At 50.7% G+C, this 23,833-nt stretch overlaps 1 protein-coding gene across 2 annotated transcripts in view; it reads right to left on the minus strand.

The window, feature by feature from the left end:
* Positions 1-23,833, minus strand: part of ZBTB16 (zinc finger and BTB domain containing 16) — a 54,656-nt gene that overhangs the window by 10,397 nt on the left and 20,426 nt on the right. For both annotated transcript variants that reach the window (XM_083877971.1, XM_083877972.1), the window contains exons 3-4: positions 17,259-17,356; positions 8,963-9,049 (exon numbers count right to left, since the gene is read on the minus strand). In XM_083877971.1, coding sequence (XP_083734097.1) covers positions 8,963-9,049; positions 17,259-17,356 — 185 coding nt within the window. The remainder of the gene's footprint in view (positions 1-8,962; positions 9,050-17,258; positions 17,357-23,833) is intronic.

The raw sequence follows: 23,833 nt of genomic DNA on the forward strand, positions 1-23,833 counted from the left end.
ACAGCTGGCCTGAAGGACAGCCTGAAGGTGCCCAGCTCAGCTTGACACAAGGGACCCTGGGAACACTGTGCACATCCTGCTGTCATCGAGTTGAAAAGCAGGCAGTGCAGAACAGTGAGCACCAGCACAGGCCTGGGGGCACTGGTGGTAGCACCAGCGCCAAGGCTACATTTTGCCCCAGGATGATGGTGGATGCATGTACAAAGTAAGGAAATCAACCCAGTCTCGGCGTCTGTTTTCAGGATTATTATGAAACCTAAAGTGGTGTTTTTGGTGGCAGCACCGAAATGTACCCACAGGTAAGCGCAAAGGAGCCCTCCCTGAACGCTGCTGTTGAGACACGACACCTGCAGATGCCTGTCTGGATGTAGGGGTGTTCTGCAGAGCCATGTCATGTGGTGCCACTTGCTCCAGTGTTACTGAGAGGTGATGGCATTCATTACTGTGCTGAGTCAAAAAGCTCCTACAACCTTCATAGTTCAGTGAAGAAAGTGAAGAAAACCCTGGTAAGATAAACACAGGAAATGCATGCATTTTGTGCCAGAGTCACCAAATCATCCCAGTTTCAAAGGCTGCCTCTGGACTCCAAAGCTTGGCTTCTGTGCTAATTAACATCTTTATGGAAGACAACTTCTCTCAAGGGGGCATTTGTTTGATTATTATTATTTACTTAGAGATAGCACAGCTTTCTTACCAACTTTAACCGACTATGGAAAATTAATTCTTAAAAAGCAGCTGACACTGCCTGCTCTCCTGCCCCTGCTAGTCTTCCTCCTGGGCTGGATGTGGACACTCTGGCTGCAACAGGAGGGCAGGGCAAGCTTCTGGCACTGCCTACTGCCCCCATGCCAGCTCACCCTTTTACAAATGCCAAGGAAAACTCTGGCGTTTCAGAGCAGTTGTACAACATTGACCTTGCAAGCACAGGGGATTGACAACCCCTCCCCAACATAAATGCCTCATTTTTTGCTCCTGCAGTGATGCACAGGGCTGCCTCCCACCCAGCCACACTCCTGCTCTCCCCATTGCCCAGGGCAGGATGCACATGGAGGATGTATGGGATGCTGGTGCCTGCAGCAGCCTGGGCAATGGGCATCACGGCCTGAGCTGCAGCTCTGCCATGGGCAGCTCATGCCTGCTGGGGATGATTTATTCCAGGGGCCATCTCGACCTGGGGGACAATGTGGTCCCAATATCCACATGAACAGGCTCATTAGTCACACCCTTGTTGCTTGACCTCTCTGTCTTCCCTTGAGTAGGGTGGGACAAGAGTATCCCCTTCTCACCTCCCTTTTGGCAGCCCGTTGCTCTCCCATGCCCAATCGGTGGCACCTTGTGCCTTCCCCACCACCCTCCATCTCCATCACTGTCACCATCACCATCATCATCACGTTCCCTCACTGTCTTTCCTGTGATTGCTCAGGCAAAGTGATTACGAGGGCACGTGCAGGGAGGGAAGGAGCCAGGCAATGATTAGTGGCGGTGGCTTTATGGCAACAGGCACACAACTCATTCGTTTCATGTTTTGCAGAATATAAAAGTGCTGAAACATTTTAATTTTAAATTCTTATCATTGAATTTACTGCTTTTCTCTCGCAATGATTTGTGTTGCTTTTTAATTTTTACAGTCTCTACAGAAGCCAGATGCTACCGCCTAGGGCCAAAATAATAAAAACCCGCTGCAGTTGCGAGTTACAGAACAAAAAGGAAACGCGTGGCTGACAGAAGTTAATATCTCAATTTAACAGTGCTGCTCCGCTAATGATCCTTTGATATGTGTTTATTTAGAAAGGTCTGATCTTGACCTTGAAAGCAAACTAAACCGCAAAGTCTTTATGAGAAGAGAGAAAGACTTTATTTATAGACTGGCTTTGCGTCAATCACGGCGGCAGCTGGACCCGTGCTGGGTGAAGCTCTGCGGCTGCCTGTGGGCCTGAACGAGGCCTTCAACGGGAAATGCTTTTTTGGGAGGGTATGTGATCAGCTACCATGGGGGATTGCAACATGACCCCCATTTCCAGGGCAGGATGCTGAGTGCACCATGGAGATGCAATCCAAGGGATATGGGCAGCTCCGGGCCTGTGAGGGATGCTCTTGGGGGACAGCACTGGTCCAGACACACCCTTGTCCCCAGAACAAGCCACACTGGAGGGTTGCATGCCTAACCCCTTCTTCCAGCACTGGAAAGTGCTGTCTCTGCTCCCTGGTCTACTCCCTGAATGTGGTTTCCAGATTTTGAAAGAAAGGGATGTGTTCAGCATCACCCCAGACCATATGGATGGAGCCTGAGCAGCCTTTCTTCCTCTTTCTGAAGAAACTGAGTGCTAGGCAAATCTGGCAGAGGGAGTTTTTAAGGGCCAATTCTTTTTATTGCATTTCCAGGTCCTGGCTGGGGGAGGTGGGAGGTTCCTGAGCTTTTAATGCTTCTATCTTGAGATTGCACTGTGGACACTTCACACCTATGGTGCACTGTGCTCTACAGCCCAATTTCCATTTTTTCAGGCTGAACAACTGTTTGAAGCTGTCTGCAGTCCCTAAAGCCTTCTGGCTGAAGCTGGAGGCACATCCTCCCTGCAAACTGGTAACCCCAAAGCCTTTTTATTGTAGTGAATATCTATCAAAATATAGCAATACACATTGCACCCATTCAGGCAGACTCACTCAAGATCATCCTTGGCAAAAACCATCACTAAACTGTTTCAGCCCTAAAAGTACAGATGGAACACTCCCCCCTTTCCTGGTAAAACACATCACCTGGCCAAAATTCAGTAATCTGGTATCTGAATACCTATGTGCAACACCTCTCTTTTGTGCTGCTTTCCCCTAAGCTCACACCATTCTGGAGAATGCCAGACTCTCCCCTGCCATTCCCAAGGAAGCTGTGCACTGGGACACCTCTGCTCTTCCTGAGAACCAGTTTCTCTGGGGCAAACCATGGTGGCATTTTTGGCCACTGCATCAGATGGGGAAGCTGTCACACTTAATCATCATCACTGCACCAGCTTCCCAGATTTCCTCTTCCCTGTTGGAATTTGGACTGAAATCAGCTGAAACAAAAATTCTGACTTTCTGCTGAAAAGCCAGAGTATTTCCCCCACTGCTTCTGAAATGCTGTTTAATTGATGTGCTAGAAACTGCTCCATCTCCCAAAAAAGAGATTTGGTGAGGAGACCGAGGGGTCTTCCCATGGGAGACCACTATCACCATCACCACTGCCATCATTACACCCAGCAGAGAGCCCCACCTGCCCCCTGCAAATCTGTTCTACTTGTCCATCTCTCCTGTCCAGGGTGGCACCATTCTGGCATCCTCCAGTCCCATGGAGCTGTCACGAAGCCTCGCTTCACACCCCAACCAACAAAATGACCCTTTTGACACTGAGGCGGCTGCCTGGCAGAGCCTGGTCAGTAGAGCAACTGGCTGCCGTGAGGCACAAAGCCGGGACTCGCAGCATCTGCTTATTATTCCTGCACCCCCATCATTAAAAAAAGAGAAAGGATGAAAAGGCCCCCTCAGCAAAGCCGGGGAGACGTGGAGTGGCACCAAGCACAGCCTGGCCCCCAGTTGTTGGGGGTTTTTGTACAGCGGGGAGACGTGAATCCTGGGGGACAAAAGTAACTGCTAAGGTAAGTTAAACCTTGTCAAGATGAACTTTCCTGCTACTTTTAATTAAAAGTTCTTTGGAATTAAAAAGGACACTATTCAGGAAAGGCTGAAAAAAAAATTTCATTGACATCAGCCCGCCCCCCTCCCCTTTTTCCCAAGGAAAAGAAAAAGCTGTTTTTGTGTGTCTGCTCACCCAGCCCGCACTGTACAAAAGGAAGCGGATTTGCAGCAAGACACATGAGATGACCCCCTGACCCTGAGCCGCTGAAAAGTCCTCAATGGCATAAATACCAGATAATCAATCACATACCAGGAGGGCTGGTCCCCCTGCCCTCGCCCCCGCCACTGGGTTTATGAGAGATGCACTGTAAACGGACACCGGCTCCTGACGGGAGGCCCCTCTCGGCATTCCTCTGCTGGACCAGGAGACCTCGACCGCCTCTGAGACCGTGTTTCATCCCTCTTTTATAAAGCCCAGCATGGAAATGCCGAGCATCCTCAAGCTTGCCATAGCTGATCCCTTGTGCTCCAGAGCAAAGGGAGACACAGACATCTCTCTGTGCTCTGGAGAGATGGTCAAGCACCCTCCATGCCACCACAAGCTAGCATGTGGCCAGTGCTGAATCGGGCATGCAGAAACCAGGAAGAAACCAGCCTCATTTACAGAAGGCTTTGCTTTTTGAGGGGCTGGCTTTGTTAAGCCTTCATGGGTTCTAGCAGTGACTACCATGTAATGCTGTGTTCCATTCTGGGGCTCTGACCAGCATCCTGAATGCCAGCAGAGGAAGACTACCGAGTCCCTCTGGTGCTCCAGGGCAACAAGAGATGTTAAAGCTTTCAAGGGAGGGAAGCAAAAAACCTTGCAGTGATACTGCACTGGTTTGGTTAAATGGGGAGCCACTTGGCAACTAAATTTGATAATGCTTTTGTCTGTGGGTCAGAGGTTAAATATGTTCACACTAATCCCCTTCATCTAGAATTAAAGGACAAGAAAGTTTTCTCCATAGCTTAGTGAGAGGGCCTTTCTCATCATGCTTTAAATAGTATTTGCACAGGAAAATTAAAGGTGGACCATTGGCCCCAGTGCCATCATGGCTGCACGGCTCTGCCACGCTCCCATCTCTTTGCTTGTTTTGGTGAATCCACCAGCTTACATGATGTCTGGTCTCATCACATTTCCCCATGTGTGCACCAAGGGGCACAGGGAATTCTTGCTGCCATTTGCTGTCAAGGTGGCAGAAGCAGCCGTGGGTTTGGGAGGCAGGGAGATTCCTGGCTGCAGGAATGCGCACCAGGACTCAGATTTCAAGTGCTGTCACAGGACATTACTGTCAGACAAAGGGGCTCTGTGCTGCGCCCCTAGGACCCACTGCCTCCAGACCCTCTGTGGGCTGGGGCCGGCACCTGAACATCCAGAATCCACTCAGGCAGCCAACAGAAAATCTGACTGTCCATCACAGCACAGCATCGGCAGCACTCCCTCCCCCCACCGGGACTGTGAAGCCGAGGCGAGCACAGGAGAGATAATTACCTCTAAGCATACTTAATACTGCAGTGCATTATCTCTAGCTATGGAGAAAAGCACGATCCAGAGGTATTTCCCTCTGAAGCCTCATTGGGCTGCTCTCGGAAAACCCTCCTGAGTCCTGTGAAATGGTAACAGAAAGTCACAGGCAGCGCAGGAAGACGTCAGGTTGGTTTTGGTAAGGAAGTATGCCAGCTGCTCATGCTGGCTGCTTGTGCCAGGCATTGCTCTGATCAAACTGTAGAAGGGGATGCAGCAGGACAAGCGAGAAACAGCATCTCCCAAATCTGCTGCTGAAGCAGGGACATTGCAGATGGCTGCTGGTGGCCAGTGGCACCACTGAGACAAGCCCCAGCCACCAGCAGAGTCATGCCAGCATCCCAGCAGAGCGCTGGCCTGACCATTAATTGTGGTGCCACACTGAGTGTGAGGCAAACAGAATTTGTGTTTCAGTGTGGTTTATAGCTCACAACACCAAACTCATGTATTTTGTTCCACTTGCTCAAAATCTGTCATTTCCACAGTGGAAGAAACAGTGTGCCATACTGCAGCATCACTGCAAGGTTTTGGGCTGGAACCATTTTGAGGCAGAGAAAGCATAGCAAATGTGAGGAGATAAGACAAATACGTAATAAATTGGACTCAATGCACATTTGCCAAGAACAGGGGTGGCGTGTGCCCGTGTGACAGTGCAGCTCCGGCGCAATGCCCCTTCTGCCTCCTCCAGGCTCCCACGCATTCCTCGGCAAACCCAAGCCAGTAATGGGGTTGTTGGGATGGTTTTCTATGGAAAAACACCAAGAGCTCTGGCATATAACACAAAAATAATTTTAAAAATTTTAAAAATCCCCGTGTGGTCATTGAGCAACACTTGCCATGGGACCCAGCACGAGGGCATCCTGCCACCCCTACTCCTGGGTTCCTGCTCTCATGCACCAGATCTTTCTCCCTTTGTACCTCCGCTTATACTGCACAACTGTTTTGAATCTCTAAAATAATGTGACAAGTTAATGATGGCACAATTATCTAAATGTTTAACAGACATGTTATCTAAGTGAATCGGATTGAGATTCCATCCCGCTGACAATAAACATCAATGGGAGAGCAGAAAGTGATAGGCAAATTATCGCCAACCCTGCAATTTCAATGCTATTAAATTTGGAGGAATAACAGCCCTGAGGCCTGTAAACTCTGAATAAAATAGACCCTTGTGTTTGGCCAACTATTAAATCAAAACGCTACCAACATCCCAGCAAAAGAAAAAACGGGGTGGGGGGGGAAGAAAAGGGGGGAAGATATGGAGCTTTTCAATTTTCAGTTACATGTTGGTTTTATTAATTCTTTTCTGCTACTGGTGTCTCGGGACAGAGGATACGAGGGATTATGAGGGATGTGAGTATGGGATGTAGGAAGGGAACGCTCCCAGGGGATGTGGGCAGGGGAGAGTGAAGGGTCCTGTGCCATCCTTGGCAGCATGGCCAGGGGCGTGCCAACCCCACAAATCAAAAATCCAACTACTTGCCAAAGCAAACGTGCTGTATAGTAGGTGTCGCTCATGCTCATGTGAAATTGGGTCAGGAGTAAATCTGTGCTGTCCCGCTGACTGACACCAGCTGCCGTGTGCTAACTGCCTTGGCACATAGGAGGAAACTCGAGACGAGTCACCTCTGATATTTATAAACGTCAGCACGAGCCCAAAACCCGTTAGCACGAACACCGCTCGTGTGCACATCCTGGCTCCCAGTGGTGCTACCCAGGGGTACTCAGGCTGCCACCTCAATGCATTCTGTTTTTTCCTCTACTTTTGAGGAGAAGGGTAAGGAATTTTCCATGCTCTCCTCCCCAGCACCAAGCTTCTGCTGCTGGAAGATGAGCCAAAACAGTTGCTGCCTTTCCTATTGCAGCAGGACAGGGGACAAGGACAGTGCACACCCGGAGAGGGCGTCTCAGCCCTGTGTCGATGGGGCTGCACACAGCACTGCCAGCACCATGCTTACAAGCAGGAACTATTTTTTTGTATTTATTCTTGTTTTTTGCCTTGCCTCAGGAAGTGGAGTGTTAGTTTTCTGGTGTAGAGACGAGCAGTGCTTGATGCAGCACATGCACAACACGCTGGCTCTGTGTTACTATCATTCAAAACAGCAGGGAGGGCAGTGGGGAAAAGAAATAACATGAAGGGGGTCCTGGGTGCTGAGAGTCCACCTGAGAAATAGCTCCATATGCTGAAAGAAAACCCCAAGAATCCTTCACCTCCTGCACAAAGCTCCACAGCTGTAGGTCATGTGGGGAAGCAGTGACTCGTGTGGAGAGGTCCCACATCTCCCCTGAACACTGTTTTTGAGTAATGTGGGTGGATTTGGTCAGCCTGTACCAGACACCCTGCTCTGCTTTTCATGCCATCCCTGAAGGTCTCTACCTGCCTCTCTGCCAAAAAGGGTTATGCATTTCTTTTACCTGGGAAGTTGGAAGGTCTTTTGCCAGCCAACCTGCAGCTAAGGGCAAAGGGAGGATGCCCAAAACAAACCCATTCTGGAAGATGCTATTATTTGGGAAGGGAGTTAATTATAGCAAGATAGGGGAGGGATGCTTTCCATGCCAGCAGAGGAGAGGAAACAATTCGTTTTTGGCTGCCTTGGCCACTCAGGCCTTCTCTGCCATGTTTACAGCTGGAGGCAGCGATGACAAGCTACCTTGGGTCACCCTGCACTCCTGCTCTGGTTGCCCATTGCCCTTTGAGCTTTGGCACAGTCCAGCCCTAAGAGTTCACCAGCCAAAGGGGGTTTAATCCCTACAGGAGTGTCAGGGTTGTTAGCCAAACAGCTCTGCATCTGCAGGATGATTTTGGGTGCAGGCACCATTGATCTCCATGGCTGGGCTCCCACTTGTCACTCCAGGATGCTCGACAGGTCCAGGAAATAGAAGGAAAGGGGGAACTAGCTGCAATTGGCTTGGTCACTTTGAACCCCCTGCCTGGGCTTGGGTTGTTCAGCCCTGTGCAGCCAGTACCTCACTGTGCTGGCTGTCCCTTCTCCTCAGCCTACAGCATAGAGGGCTTCCAAACAGACCTGGAATGGCAAAACCCAGCCTCCAGCTGTGTGGGTATGGACAGGGCGGGCAAGTACTTTAGGATTTATGGACTGGTGCTTGGCCGGCAGAGCTCCATGACCGGGTGACAGTCGGAGCCATTCCCGCCCAGTGACACAGCACTTTGCATCGATCCTCACACCCCCAGCGTGAAGTTGGCTGGGTTCTCTGTGCCAGCCCTGAGCACAAACTCACTGCCAGTGGTATTTATCAGGGCTTTCAGCACTGAAAGATGAGCCTGTACTCAGTGAAACTGCTCCCGATATAGCAAAGGAGGAGCAGGCACTCTGTCCTGCTCCAGCCTAGATTTGGAGGGTGAAGGGCTCCACCTGAGACTGTCTGGCTGTGAATTTCCCCAAGCAAACCTTTCTCAGGCACGGCAGTTTTGCAAGAGGCTTAAAGAGATCCTTGTGCTCCTGATGGTGCCATCACTGAAGGGCTGAGAAGTGTCAGAGCAGAAACCAACTTCTGGGAGGTGTTTGGACAGGGACAAGCTTTGCTTGCAAAGGGGACAAACGGCCTCATGTTTGCTCTGCCATTGTTTCCCATGTTAATGCTGAGCAGTGGTGTAACAGCACTTCACCAACTGGTGCCTAAATCTGTGCTTCAGTGTAAGAAGAACTGGGCCTGCCTGGGCAGCAAGAGGCAGGAACTGCAGAGGGTGCAGCTCTCTTTTGGGCAGAGGGTCACAAAGGCAGCCCAAATGTTCAAACCTGTGCCTAAGTAAAGGGTGGAAGGGCCACGTACCGGTGTGCGCCTGCCGGTGCGTCTCCAGGGCATCTTCCTTTGAGAACTGGGCGCCACACTGATCGCAGACCAGGGCTTTGGCACCCGCTGCGGAGAGAAAGGGGAGAGGATGGTTATTCCACAGATAGAAGGACTCACACCTGATTGTGCACCTGGACACTGCTGCTGCCATTCACACTCCAGGACCAGAGCCATGAAGGGGTGTCATGTTTAATGTCCCCTGTGCAGCCAGCAAAAGCAGTGCTTCAGTCAGCCCTGTGCTCTTGTTCCTTGCACATCACAGCAAAATACAGAGCTGCTTGCATGGAAAAGAGTACTATTATTGTTAAAAATCATTAAATATCAATGCAGATCATTAGCACTGCAACTTATCCAATTGCAATTGGTTTCCTGTCCCTTCCCATTGTGCCTGGTGCTGCTGGTACCCAAAAATGCACCTGATCAGGGATATGGCTGGAATAGGACAACTGAGCAAGAAGCTCAGAGGCATCTCTGACTACTGGAAAGAGATGTGGGATTGGGGACAATTCCTAGAAAACTACTATCAACATATGTTGCTAGTTTGGGTGAGGAAAAACCCAGAATACCCAGCACCAGATAAGTAACTTCCAGATGAAACCAGATTAATGACACACTATATCTAACAGCATTGCGGGACAAAGCCACAGCCCCATTTCAAGGTTTGATTCATATGTTGTGAGGAGCTGAATGTTACAGAGCAGCATTCAAGGTGGGGGCACTGCCTTGCAGAATGCTGTGCTGCCCATTTTCAGGGGCCCACACTGCCTCTCCCCTCTCCTTCTGACCTCACTAAGCCCTTTGTCCCAGAGTCAGAATGGGATTTGGGGAAAAGTAGGTAGAGAAGGTGATAGGGAGAGAGGTATCACAAGACGCATTGAAAAGAGAATTCCTTTGCCTTTAAATTGTCTCAGTAACGGCTGGCTCGCAGGCAGAAATATTTGGCAGTGGTGAAATTAAAAGTGATAAATTTTCTCGCCAAGAGCTGATCGATAATAGAGGTCTCATCTGTTAATCAATATGACAGTCTGCCTGTTTACTGTGCATATGTTGTTCCCCGCCGCCCTCGCTGCGACGTCAAGTTTGCATTCAAAACAACCCGAGTGCACCTGGGCCATTGGCTGCTCCAAAGAGGCAAACACCCAAACTTGGGGGTGCTCTAGGGTGGCTGCCTCACACCTGCCACCGGCCAGGGGACCACGCACCATCGGGGGTGTGGGGCACTGGGATGTGGGTACTGCCGGAGGAACCCTCTCCAGGCACAGCAGGGAGAGAAAGAGCGTGTGCATGGACGTGGCAGGATGGGGAGAAGCCGCTGGGGCGGCGAGGGGCCGGATCGATAGAGCAGCAGCGCGGGCTGCCCTCAGCTCGGCACACGGTGCGGGCAATGCGTAGCCGGCAGTTGCCAAGGCAATGGCTCTCCATCGCCATTCAAAGCTTCAAAGCTTCGCCGGCCCCACCGCAGCAAAGTGTGATCCACGAGGATATGGCAGCCCATATCCGCGAGGATGCAACAACTGCGGCAGCAACAGGTTCTCCCCGGGCAGGGCAGCTGCTGGCCTGTGCCCCTTCCCAGTGGCTGTGCCCCGGCACTACTGGGCATTCTGTGTTTGGATGGGCTTGGTGCACCCGCAGGCTGAGACCGAGCACGGTCCTGCTAAACATGGACTTTGCTTTTACTTCCCCCATTTCCACACGGGATTAGTGGGTAGGAGAGACGTGCCAGTGCCCTCCGCAAGCTGTGGCCAGAGGGGCCGCAGAGACGCAGAGAGACACAGCCAGGAGAGGCAAAGGCAGCCAGCATCTGGCTGGGGGGCGGGCGGAGCGGGGGGGGGAGGAAAAATTCCTGGCGAGGCGAAAATAAACAGGGCGAACGCAGGGAGGAGCCGAGCGCACTGGCTTACATAAGGAAGCACAGTGTGTACCAAAACAGCGGACCCAAAAAAAGCCGGAGCTGTCAGAACAATGAGTACAGACGCGGGGCATTTACAGCAGGCGCTGCCGTACAGTTTTATTTACAGTACCTCTTATCAGCGCGGGAACAGCACGCCGCCTGCCAATTTCTAAAGGCCAGGACTGCGTGTTCTTTCCCTCAAGTAGATGTGTACTCCAGGCGGGGGGAATTTTTTTTTTTCTCATCAGCAAAACAAAAACTGATACGGAGCCAGAATTCCTGTAATGTACACACGCCGGCGGGGAGGGGGAGGAGGAGGAGGAGGAGGAGGGCAGCGATTGAATATGTAAATAGTTCAAGGTTAATTTTACTATGTGAGTCACCGGGAAAATGTCATCCAACATCTGAGCTTATTATAACAGGGCTCAGAAAAAAAACACCACGGCTTGCTGTTTGTTATGAAAGGGAGCAGGACACGTTGGAAAGCAGAGCTCATGGCGGGGCTCTCTTCTCCCCCCCTTGTCTTTCTCCCTGCTTTAAACAGAAACCATCAGCCTCCCTGAACGCACGCGCAGGTTTGGGCAGGGTATATTTAGCCAGCGCCTCGTATCGCCTACAATATATAGATATGTCCAGATGATCTTATCGATGGGACAGGACGGGACTCCGCGTGCTGCCAAGTATCGGCCGTGTTTTGGCGCGAGCCTTGCTGTTGGCACCAGCCCCCCTGCCATACATTTATATCCGCACGAGCAAATTTATAGCCTCTGCCTAATAAAGGTCCCTGGTGCAAACGGGTGAGGAGCTGCTGCTTGTTCCATCCTGAGCGATTTGTGCAGTCACTGCTGCCCCATTTGCTCCCCAAGCAAGGCTGGAGCTGCCCGGGTCTGCAGTGCCCCCAGCAAAGCCACAAAGAGGGGCAGAATTCAGGTTAGACTCCGTGATCTTGGAGTCCTTTTTGAACCTTAGTGATTCTATGAGTCTATTATTTAAATTCCACTCCAAGAAATGTGAGGGAACAGGCTGCTGGGATGTACACTGGCTCTCGGGAGCAGGATGCCCCATGGATCATGGCAGAGGCAGGGGCTGCAGCTCCCTCCCAACCAGCCAGGCTTGGCTCAATGGGTTGGATGACAGAGCTCATCTTGTTTCAGCCACCATCATCCCAACAGTCCCTCCCAATGCCCATCGTTTAATTACTTTATTGGGGAGGAGAAACTTCCGTGGGGCTATGGAAAAGGCACTCTGAACTCTAGCTCAGAAAAAGAGAAGGAATAAAGGAAAAAGAGGGACTTCCAGCATGTTCTGGAGGAGGAGGAAGATGGCTAAGGGAGGAGGAAGATGGGAAATTGGTGAGGAGAGTGGTGGGGGGAGGATCTAGCCTTCCCTGTTGCTGTTTCGGCACATTCAATAGAATGTGACATCCCCTCCCTCATCAGAAAGGATTAATAAAAATTTGGGATTATATATTATTAACAGGCTGTAATTGGTAAGAAGATGGAGATGTGGTAAGGGGGGAGGGGGGGAATATGGATTAAAAAAAATTGGCAAGAAAATTTATGCACTGCCGTTGCTTTACTACCTAATTAATTCAGTAATTTCAAAAACAATTTTATTTATGTTCTGTTTACCACATCAGAAGTGCAAGGAAAAAAAGCACCAAACCACAGTGATGCTAAAATAATACCTCAAGGCATCTATTTTTAATCAGTGAAAAAAAAAAGAGAAAAAAAAGAGAAGAGCCAGCCCGCCTCCTATACAATCTCTGCCGGGCAGACCACCAACTCGGGGAGCGCAGTAGCCGAGCCCTCTGTGAGTGCCTTCCTGGCTGCCGAAAACAGAGCTTGTCAAAAAAAAAAAAAAAAAAAAAAAAAAAAAAAAAAAAAAAAAAAAAAAAAAAAAAAAAAAAAAAAAAAAAAAAATCTATAATGGCCTGAGGCTCCTCTCCAATCTATTTTCTGCTCAGCTGGTTTTAAATGAAGTTATTATGAGTCATTAAAACACCCGCAAGCCTGTGGAAGTCAGCCAATTACAATTTTAAATTTAGCCTGTTCTCTATCCCATTCTCTTGTTTTCTTCTTTTGCCCACATCAAGCCACTTTTGGACTTGTATTATTGCCATTATTATTATTATTATTATTATTATTATTATTATTATTTCCATTGTCCCCTGTTTCACCCAAGTGGAAGAGACAAGTCATGAAAATCTCTGTGCTAAAAAAATACAGTGGAGAAACCCAACAAGGGCTGAAAAAAGACAGAGCTGCAGAGCAGGCCTGGAGAATCAGCTTCAGCTCCTGCTTCCCAAAGAGCCAAGGAAATGTAATAATTAGTATCAGAAAAAGTGAGGTGTGGGCATTACAGAGTGAGGAGGGACCTTGATTTGGAGTGCTGGAAACTCATCTGAGAAGGATGCTGTGGCAGCATCTCACAGGCTGCCCTGAAGAGCCTTGGGAAAGCATCCAGAGTGATGGAGCAGGGGCTTGGAGGAGGGTGAAGTGGTGGTCAGCAGCAACACCACCACCCAACCTTGGCCAGACAGCACCACCAACTCCTGCACCATACAGGGACTGGTGGAGCAGGGAGTATTTTCATTTAAAAAATAATAATAATTAAAATTATGAATTAATATATATTATATTTGGGGTCCCAAACTGGCAGGTTTTTGCACAATCCCCTTTCCTGCTGCCCCTGCCAGTGCCACTCTTTCCAGCAGCATCCTCTCCACAGGGAAAAAATGACAGACCCCATCCCTGGCAGCCCCGCACAGCGAGCAAGCACGGCGCGTACTGCACAGCCCATAAAACTCCAAACAGCCTCCAGACACTCCTGCAATCGTCCTCCATCAAAACACTTTGTCTTGCATACAGAAATGCGGCGGGGCGCCGCGTGGAATACCAAATCAGCCCGTGACGGTGTGGGGAGGCGGCTCCTTGGCAACCGGGGGGGCTTCGCCACCGCCGCCGCTCGACAGGAAACAAAATCTGTCAAGCCTGTTGGGCAAATGATAAACATTAGCGGTATTAAAAACAACACAAAAGCTGCGTAAATGGCTGGTGAGCGTGTGGGGAGGGGTGGGCAGGAATGGGGGGCTCCTGCCCCATTTGCCCCCCAGCCCAAGTGAGGGGGGTCTCCAGCACCACAACCCTGGGGGAAAGTTTGGGAAGTTTCCCCCCTCCAGGAGAAAGCGGGAGGGCAGTGATGGCCACGGACATTGTGAGGGAACAAGACGGATGGATGGACATCGGATGTGTTGGGCATGTGTGAGGGGTCCTGGCACCCCGCTCTGCACCCCGCCTTCAATAACATCAATAACATTGATACTGTCAATACTGTCAATAATGTCAATAACAAGGGGCGGCCAAACCAAGGGAGTGATGAGAGTTGGTGCGTGCAAAATAAATGTATTTCATCAGGTGAGGGTGGAGAGAAGCAAGAATCTGGCTTCAACCCAGCGGCCAGGTCCAGGAACCCTGCCAAAACAGGAGCTAAAAAGCAAACCATAATTTTCTGGTCTCAGTTCAGACTCTTGAAGCAGAGAGGATGGGAGGGGAGGGGTGGGGGCTAAGAGAAATGTATTTTTAATCAGCCAGTGTATAATTTATAAACAGCATTAAACAGTTTTTGTTTTCTTTCTTCCTCTCCCCCGTGTGCGCGGCTTGGCCAGCAGTCAAGCCTGCATTAATTTCTGCTGTGGGTACAGTGTGTTCTTGGATGCACATCTGCGGATGATCATAAACGCGGGAACGCTGGCAGAACATCCAGACCTGCCGGCAGGCCGCTGACATCACCCGGGACCGAGCGCGGGACGCCGGCCAGCCGGGGCGGGGGGGGGCGGGGGGCGCGAGGCGTCCCCAGGGAGCCGCCGCGGGTACCGGCCGGGGCAAGGGGGCCAGAGCCGCGGTCAGCCCGGCCCCGCCCCGCACATCCCACCCGCCGGGGGAGAGCGGGCAATGCTCGGTGGAGGTGGATGGCCCGGGATGAGCCCCCTCTTCTTCCACTGGGCAGATAGAGGCGAGGGTGGAATGTGCCGTCCCCTTTCGTCTGAGGTGCCATCCTTACCAGCACGTTAGACCCCACTCCCCCAGTAACCCCTCCCCTGCTCCCTGGACAGCTTGTCCATCACCCAACAGGACCTTGGGGCTTTCTTCTGCCTTTCCTGATGATGAAGGAGCATATTTGGGTGGGGAGGGAGAGTGTGAAGCAACAGGGTAGGGGTCTGCAGGGCTGCTGCCTGTATGTTGCCCATGAGCATCCCTGCACCCTATCAGCTATTCCCACCGTTTCCAGCCCAGAGTTGAAAAAGGCAGCACAGTCATCTCCACAGCAGCCATTTCTGCTGGGGGAGAGGCAAAGCAAGCAGAGACAGGCAGAAACTCCCTTTCCTCCCTGTCCTGGGGAACAAACCCAGCTCACAGCAGGTGCTGAGTAACCAGCATCCCAGGCTGAGAATGAGCACCCACTGAGCACCAGCTCTGGTGAGGATGCAACTGAGGGAGCGGCAGTGATGGGATCAGCCTCCCTGCTCAAATCAGTGGTGCTCTGAACCACAGAACCAACAAGATGAGTTTCCCACCTTGCCTTCCCTGACAATTTGCTTTTCTGGGAGAAGGGCAACTCTCCATGTCAGCCTTAGAGGTCTCTGACAGCTTGTCTGCCAGCAGTGCGGGCAGCAGGTAGGGAAAGACTTCACATGGCATTAAAGGCTTTACATTTACACTTTATACTGAGACTCAACATGGGGGCTAGTATTTACCCTGCACCTGCAAGGTTGTGGCACAACAAGTGTGCCCAGCCCATCCTGCCACAGAGCACCACAGCCGCCCAGGGCTGGTCCCCAACCAGGTTTTCCATAGAAACCTTTACCAAAATCCATCAACACTTGGATGGGAAGCTGCAGATGTTAACCCTCTTAGACCTTTTGGTACTGGGGTAGGATAAGGGTGCCCAGGGGCACAAGCCATCCCACTGCAAACTGCCAGTTAAACACACGGTCCATTGGTGTGGAGGCAAAGCTGCCTTTCAGAGCTGAAAACAAGCCCTGCACCACTGCTCCAGCACAACCTCACTGCGTCCAGTGGCGGGGGGGAGGTGAGGGAAGAGGTGCAAAGGTCTCCTGTTTTAATAAATAACAGCGCTGGAATTCACAGCGGCTGTTTGCAAGCTCAAGGCAGAGCTCTCCCCACCCCCCGGCCCCGTCGTCGCTGGATTTACAAAAAAAAAAAACAAAAAAAAAAAAAAAAAAAAAAAAAAAATCCTGTGAGATGACAAGCTTGGCTCAGTGTTCACTGTACATACTGTACCCACAAAGCTGGCTGCTTGCCAGGGACAGGCTGTGAGCCAGCACGACCATAACAAACACAAGCCGTAAGTGCCAGTGCTGGGGGAAGCAGCATCCTTAACCCCAGTCCTGGAGGGGTACCAGCATCCTGAACTCCAGCACTCAGGGGGATCAGCATCCCAGGGACCTCCCCCAGCAACCTGCTGCTGTCTGTAGGCACCCTGAGGAGCTGGTGCCTGCCCCCAAAAATGGTGGGATGGGGATGGGTCAGGGCTGGGTATATTGACCCAAAAATCAGAAAGTAGCAACTGGCCAGATGAAGCACCCTCCTACCCCAGGAAAAAGAGGCAGTGGGGGGAAAAAATGAAAACAGCTAAAAATAGATAAAACTGTATAAAAGCATTTAAAATATAATACAGCTTCCATGCCAAGCTACGTGCAAGCAGATCTGTGGCTACAGTATCTGCCACCACCCAGAGATCTGTCCTTGGAGCAGGAGGACAAGGACTCCCCATTGTATCTGGGTCTGGGGGGTCCCCTGGCTGTCTCCACTTCCCCACATCAGAACCGCAGCTGTGCCAGGACTGCGCCTCCAAGGGGAACATCAGCTGACATGGACTTGCAGAGCACAAGTCTTCCTTCCAGTGCAGCGCTCCAGCCCTCTCCTATCTATTTAATTAAAGGCCTTGCAGCCTGTGAACCTGCTACTTGGATTCATTAGTCAGAGAACGCCTAATTCTGCAGTTTCGCTAACGAACCTGTGGCGGGGGCCCGAGGTGGAAACAATGCTCACGCTACAAGTAGGGCTGACCATGAGCAGCTGCATGGCACGTAGAGTTTGTTATTCTGAGCTGCTTAGTCTGGAAAATATTTCCACAATTAAGGAACTGAAAACAAACTCCAAAAAAGAAAATTTAAATAAATCAAATTACTGGGCACCGGAGAACAAGTTTGCAACGTGCTGCCTAGGGAAGGGTGCAGCCGGCTCTGCACGTGTCTGCTGTAGAGGAGACAGGAGACATGTGAGCTGGGCAGCCACACATCCCTGGGTGGACAGACAGAACAAACACCCATCCCCAGCCCAGCACCCCCTCCCAACCCACCTGAGTGAGCCAGTAAGTGCATTCGCAGCCGCAAGCTGTCCAGGAACCGCTTCCCGCACAGCTCACATCCGTATGTCTTCATCCCACTGTGCAGCTTCCTGGGGGAGAACAAAGAAGGGTGAATCCTGAGATGGGGGAAGTGACCCAAAACAACATTGAGAAGCCGCCTGGTGCTTCCTGCAACCCACACTTTGCCCAAAGTCAGTGCTGGCTTGAGAAGCACTGCTGGGAGGGCACGGATTGGGGAGAGGGTCCCATGTGACTCCCCAGGGCTGAGGAGACAACCCTCTCCCCGTCAGTGTTTGTCATTGTTGCTGTTGTTGGAGTCTTTTAATAAACCTGATAAATATGAAACCTGGAGTTAAGGCAAAATCTGTGTTGGCAAACTCCTTCTCCATGTTCTGAGTGCTTTTGAAAAAGGCACTGTACTCCAAAAAAACCCTCAACCACTTTAAGAGGTTGTTTGTGTGCATTTCTAACCAAATCTGAATTTCCATCCAAATTCAGCATGACACAAATCACAAGCAACAAACACAATCACCAGCTCGCAAACAGGAAACATGCCACTCACCGTTTCCTGGCAGCACCAGGTACACACCGAGCTACGCCCAAGGCAGCATTGCACAACCTCCGACTCTACTTCCCACCCCACAGCATCTCGGGGGGCTGAGCATCCCCCACATCCTGGTGACCAGGAGGGGCCTTTCTGCCCAGGGCACTGCCTAAAGGCATTGATCACAATGAGTGCCAGGCTTGGCCACAGTGGCCAAACTCTGCATTATTGTCCATTCTTTGCTGTGAAGATATTGATGCTCCATCTTTGGGTAACCAAGCCCTGGACAGAGTGGAATGACCTTTAACAGGAAGCTTTAAAGGAGTACTGTTCAAGTCTAAAACTACCAACGAACCCAATCCCATCTCTTTTCCCAGACATCACTGCTGTCCCTGGCAGCCCTCCCAGACCCATTTCCCGTCCCCTTTGGGATCAGCCATTGCTCAGCCCCCACCACCCCACAGGGGAGCACTCTGAGGGACACAATGCCTGTCACATGTGGAATGGCGGCTTGGTGCTTTATTTTGCCACCTCCACTGGTGACAAACAGACTCTTTGCAAAGCCACCTGGCTCTGTGCTGGACAGCCACACTGATCAGTGTCCCTGAGCCCCAAATGCACGGGCTGCTGCCTGCCAGTTCTTGGTCACCATGAGCTACTCAGACCTGTGGCTGGGGAGGACTCAGGACAGCAGCACGTGCAAAGTTTCAACATCGGATGCTGTAAACAGAGAAGCATTTGTGTGTGTTGAGGAGTAACACAGCCCATAGCTGTGTGCTGACCTCTGATCGCAGCCACTATTTATCATCACGCCACAGCAGGACGAGAGTATTTCTATTGCCCTGTTGCCAAAGACAAAACAGGAATGGCCCTGTCCAGGGCTGGATGTGGACCTTCTCGTGGGAGGGCTCAGCCCCAGCATTACAGGCTTGCGAGGACCATGGCCTGTGAGCTCCTGCTGTACTTTCCCCAGTGTAAGTTTTATTGGTGCAAAGCAGCTGCTGCTCTGACTCTAAGCAGGATACCCCTCACTGCTGCAAGAGAGCCCAGAACCCCAAAACACCTCTGCCCCATGGGGGTCAGGGGCTTGTTCCCTGGCTGCCAGCCCTGCACCCCACCTTGCGGGATGCTGAATAGCAGGGAAGAGTTGGAGCAGAAGACCCCTGATGTTCAGCAGTGAGTGAATGCTGCAGAGCAGAAAGGAGAGGGAAAGAGCAGGAGTCGGTTTTAACTCTCAACTTTGCTGTATAATGTAATTATTAATCAGGCTTGTCCTGAATTCACTGTGTCATAGCAGAGGATTAGGAGTCATGCACGAATTCAGGCCAAGAAGGTTTACAATCCAAAGGATTTATCCGTCTTGCAAAAATAAATAAAACACCAGCCTCCTGACAGGGCTCTGCTGCCAACGAGCAGCTCAATAAATGACAACCTTCTCATTTTGCATTTTTAATTTGGGACAAGCCTGTCACACTTCCTGGCTTGGGCTGTGCTCACTCCTGCACTTTAAACACTGGTTTAAAACCACTTCGTTAGGAAGACCCATGTCATGCTCTGGGTCTGCACTGCCCCTTCTGAGACCAGAATGCCTTTTCCTTGAATTACAGTCTAACTGGTTAATTAGTTCAAGTGAAACCTGGAGATTTGGGGTTTTTTTAAGTAAGTCTCAAGAAACAGAGAAACAGAAGGACAAGTTTCCTTCCTCTGCATCTCCCAAACCTATGCTAGCACAACCTCTTCTCCCACCTTCCCAGTGCAGAGTGGGGAAACAAGGAAATGAAGAGACCCCAAATCCCACTGGTGTCAGGGTGCCCTGGAAATCCACCTGCCACTGCCCAGGGTGCTACAATGTCCCCAAGTCACATCCTCTCTGAACTGTTTCAATGGGGGGCACAGGGGTGCTCAAAGAGTAATTTAGTTGCAATATCTCTCTCAACAAATTTCAGTGGCAACAAAAGTTTTCCGCTCAGCGCCTGCTTCTCCTACGCTCTTATCACTCGCCATCTTGCACGGTCCCTTTCAACAAGGTCTTAAAGCGCTTTATCTGCTCCATTTCCCGGTAGCGAAATATGATTGAAACATTCTATTTCTGCTTGCCGGATTAAGAAGATGTTGCAAAACTGCACAAAAACCTGGCAGATGTAAGCAAGGTATTATGGCTGCTCAGGCTGTTAAGATCTGAGGGGAAAGATCAATATGTGCTTCTGAAGTTGTGCCTCCAGAAAGAGGGGGTGGGGGAGTGAAGGGCGTTAAAATACATCCCAGTGCTGCCCAAACTCTGTGCCAAAAGATAAACCATGCTTTATTATTCTGATATGAGACTGAAACTGTGCTCCTTTCTCCTACAAGCACATCAGACAAAAAGGTGCCCATGGGATGGAGACAGAGGCAAACGGGAAAAGTGCCTTTTTTGTAAAAAGAAGGTTTTCCTCTATTTTCCACTCAATGTCCCACTTGAAGTACATGGAAACAAAGTCAGCCAAAGCCTCCAAGGTCATGAGATATCACTAGAGGATGCTCCTGCACAGAGGGTGACCCAGGGTGATGAAGATGCCAAGAGCAACAAAGATGCCCGTGGCACAGACTCCCAGACCTGGATCCACCTTCCCAAGTGAGCTCCAGCACAGGGCTTTGACAGGGGCTCTCCAGGCGGAATGCAAACCGAGCAGTGCCCCCTCCCCGCCCAGCACCGGCAAACAAAAGCCGGGCGAGAGGCTGGCCCCTTGCAAGCTGCCGGTAATTAAAAAGGCCTGTAAATGCCCCACAAAAAGCACTTCAAAGGGACGGCGACTCCAGCGAGACTGCGTGGTGTAAAAATTATGAGTTTTCCCCACAGGGTGCTTTGTGTGAAAAGGCTGGGCTCGGTCGCAAACGCTGATGACCACTGCTTGGGGATCCAGGGGCTTGGCAGAGCATCTCAGGGTGCAGGCGTTTGAGAGAGCATTTGGGGTGTGGGTACGGGTGCAGCCCTGGTACCTAAAGACCACTGCAAGTGTCCCAATGCCACCACAAGCAAATCTCTGCTCTGCCTGCTCAAAACCCTGCCTAAAACGGCCTTCTGCTGTCTTTACTTGAGGAACTCTTGTATCCCAGCCCCTCTCTGCCATTCCTTTTGGGAAGCAAGAGGAGACCCCCTTCCCCCCGCCCCTCCCTCCACACTGAACAAGACACATGGCTCTTGGCCATTTGATTACTTTTAAGTGTGTATTTTTCCCCTCAAACAGAGTGAATACAATGGTTAGGAAATTTGACAGAAAACTATTCCAAGCCATTTATTGCCTTAATGCGCACCTTTGTCCAACAGGCAGTTTTGACAGGAGCGATAAATTCCAAATTTATGTCAACAGAGCATATGTTGAACACCTCATTTCTGAGCTAAAGCGGCATGCTGCCCCATAAATCACCCTTCTGTTTGAAATGAAAGTAGATTACGGGCCCATGTTATTGAGCAGTTAGAGCCATAGTCATATAAATCAGAACTTTTAACTCCAGGCGATCCGTTCTGCAATTAACTAAAGGGCACTTTGTCATCTCCGGGCCAGGGCACAGCTTGGCAGGGTGGCCAGCTACCGAGGGAAGGCAAGAACCCCTCGCTGCTGAGGAAAGGCACCAGTGCAGTGCAGAGGTTCACCCGGTACCTTTGGGGCAGCGAGCCCCAAGACAAAGCCTGAAGCAGTGTGTGGCTGGAACATAGCCTGTCATGGGAGATCCACAGCTGCAGGGGCTTGCACATCCCTGCCCACATCCTGCCTGATCCATGTTTTGGACACAAAACAGTGGGGGAATCGGGAGGCTGCATGATACAAGCAAAACAAGCCAGGCAAAAACATGCATGAATGCAGTCCTCAGAGTCCTGCACTGACAGAAATCTGTACTTGGGACTTCCTCAGCGGTTTTGCTGCAACTCCCAGTGCCTATGCATAAAGTTGAGATCCTCAACCCACTGATTTCCCTCATTCTTCCTTCTGCATTTCCTTGATTTGCTCTCCTGCATCTTCCAGGAATGCCATGCCATGGGCAGGGGGTCCTGTGGTGATGGGGGACTGGAAGATGCTGTGGGGCTGGGGGATGCTATGAGGGCTCAGCCCCATGAGTGCTAGCAAAGGGTGCACGTGTGAGGGGCAACTCACACCCATGGGAGCATCAGAGCTATAAAAAGATTCAGACACTAAGTATTTCCTTTCCTATAAAATATTCATTGCTGCACACGAGTGCCAGGGAGCACAAACCTCCAGTGGTTCTAACTTTGTGCCGCAGCAATAACAGTTTTATGAGAGCCTTCTGATTTTATTTACACTGGGCCATCATGGTGGTGCCCTGCCAGAGAGGCAGCTGCCAGCCAGCACAGCCGCACCACGACACACATGATGCACTGAACATCGGGCAGGCAAAATGGGACCAGCACCACTTTGCATTCCCCAGAAATCCTCCCCACCACCCCATTTCCATGAGTGTCTCCCTAGCCCAGGTAAATCGACACGAAATTGATTCATCTCCAATCTATTTTATCAAGATCAAGGCAGTGGTGCCACATCTCATTTCCAGTGGGGACAGAGCAGGAAGCCAACCAAGGCCAGCAGACACCAAGCAGCTGCAAACCCCACGTTCTCCATCCTCCGACACCAGCATCACACCTGAGCTGCCAAGAGGGTGATTTTTCCCTTGACATGGCTATTTACAACACTTGGTGACTGATACCAGAGTGTGTGGGCCATGGTCCCGGTGGCTCGGATCCTGCAGTCACTGCTCTGCCCTCAGCTCCCAGCCCAGTGGATTAAAATAGCAGGGAGAGCTATGAAGGGCACAGGGAAGGGAGCTGAGACCTTCCTTTCGCTTTAATAAATTAACAAGAAGAGAAAAAAATCCCAACCAAAACCTGCCCTCAAACCACCACTGCAGCTAAAAACAAACAAACAAACAAACAACCAAACAAATAAACAAACAAATCTTACAGAAGCTGGAAATAAAGATTTTATTATTTCTGAATGGTTTAATATAAAAAAACCCAAACAACAACCAGGGGGAGGGGACAGCTATCAATAGACAGCACTGAAATTCCCTGCCTGTACAATATTTATACTTATCATGAGCTAATTTATGAGTTCAAACCAGATGCTGTGGAGTGACATCATTCCACATGATGCCAACACTTCCCCTTTGGAAAAAGCCATGGAAAGGATCCTACTGTCCTGCCTTACCTGACAAGAACCAGGCCACAAACACCAAACACACAATTCCAATCTTTTTTTAGAGCCTGCCCACAAGATATGTGAACAAATGCTGCCAAAGGGCAGCGACTCTCAAAATTCACTGCTGGCCTGGGCGAAGCATGTGAGGCAGCATCTCCCATTTGCTGCTCTCAGCATCCCACCGGGATGATGCTTCTAGCTCCACAAGTTGGGAAAAGACAAACTGCCCACAGCAAAAAGGACAGCATACAGATCTTTTTTAAAAAATATATTCCAAGGCCCTAGTTTCAGATCTATGTACATTATTTGTTATTGAATTTCCCAGGAGAGAGCTTTATCCATGTGAACATTCCCTTTGTGTGTCCCAGACCCCCAAGCGAGAGGGTCCATGGGTTTGCACGAGGTGGGACAAGCAAGGATGGGAAACCATCAGCTGCGTCTAAGGAGTGCAGCTGGCAATGGGAAGTTTCCCCTGTCCATTGCAGCAGGACCATGGGGGCACAGATGCTGCCCCAAGTCGAGCTGGTTGGATCTGTGGCTTTCAAAAGGGGATTCAGAATGCAGCTACTGCACAACTTACTGAAAGTCCACTGAGTGATGGTACCGGGTGTCAGCAGCTTCTGCCAGCCCAGGGGTGGGCCCCACATCTCTGCCGCACCACCTGGACATTGGAGACTGATGCAGAGAGTTCTATGATTCCACACTGTCACAGTGGGGCTGGAGCACTGAGCACCGAGGGGTTAACGTGTGACGATGCATGCAGCCTGCTCGGAATAACTGGGGCTAATGCGCTGTCCAAAATCATCATCCCCATTCTTTGGGCATCTGGTGAC

This window comes from Zosterops lateralis (assembly GCF_965231275.1).
Source record: "Zosterops lateralis genome assembly, chromosome: 25".
Taxonomy (NCBI): domain Eukaryota; kingdom Metazoa; phylum Chordata; class Aves; order Passeriformes; family Zosteropidae; genus Zosterops; species Zosterops lateralis.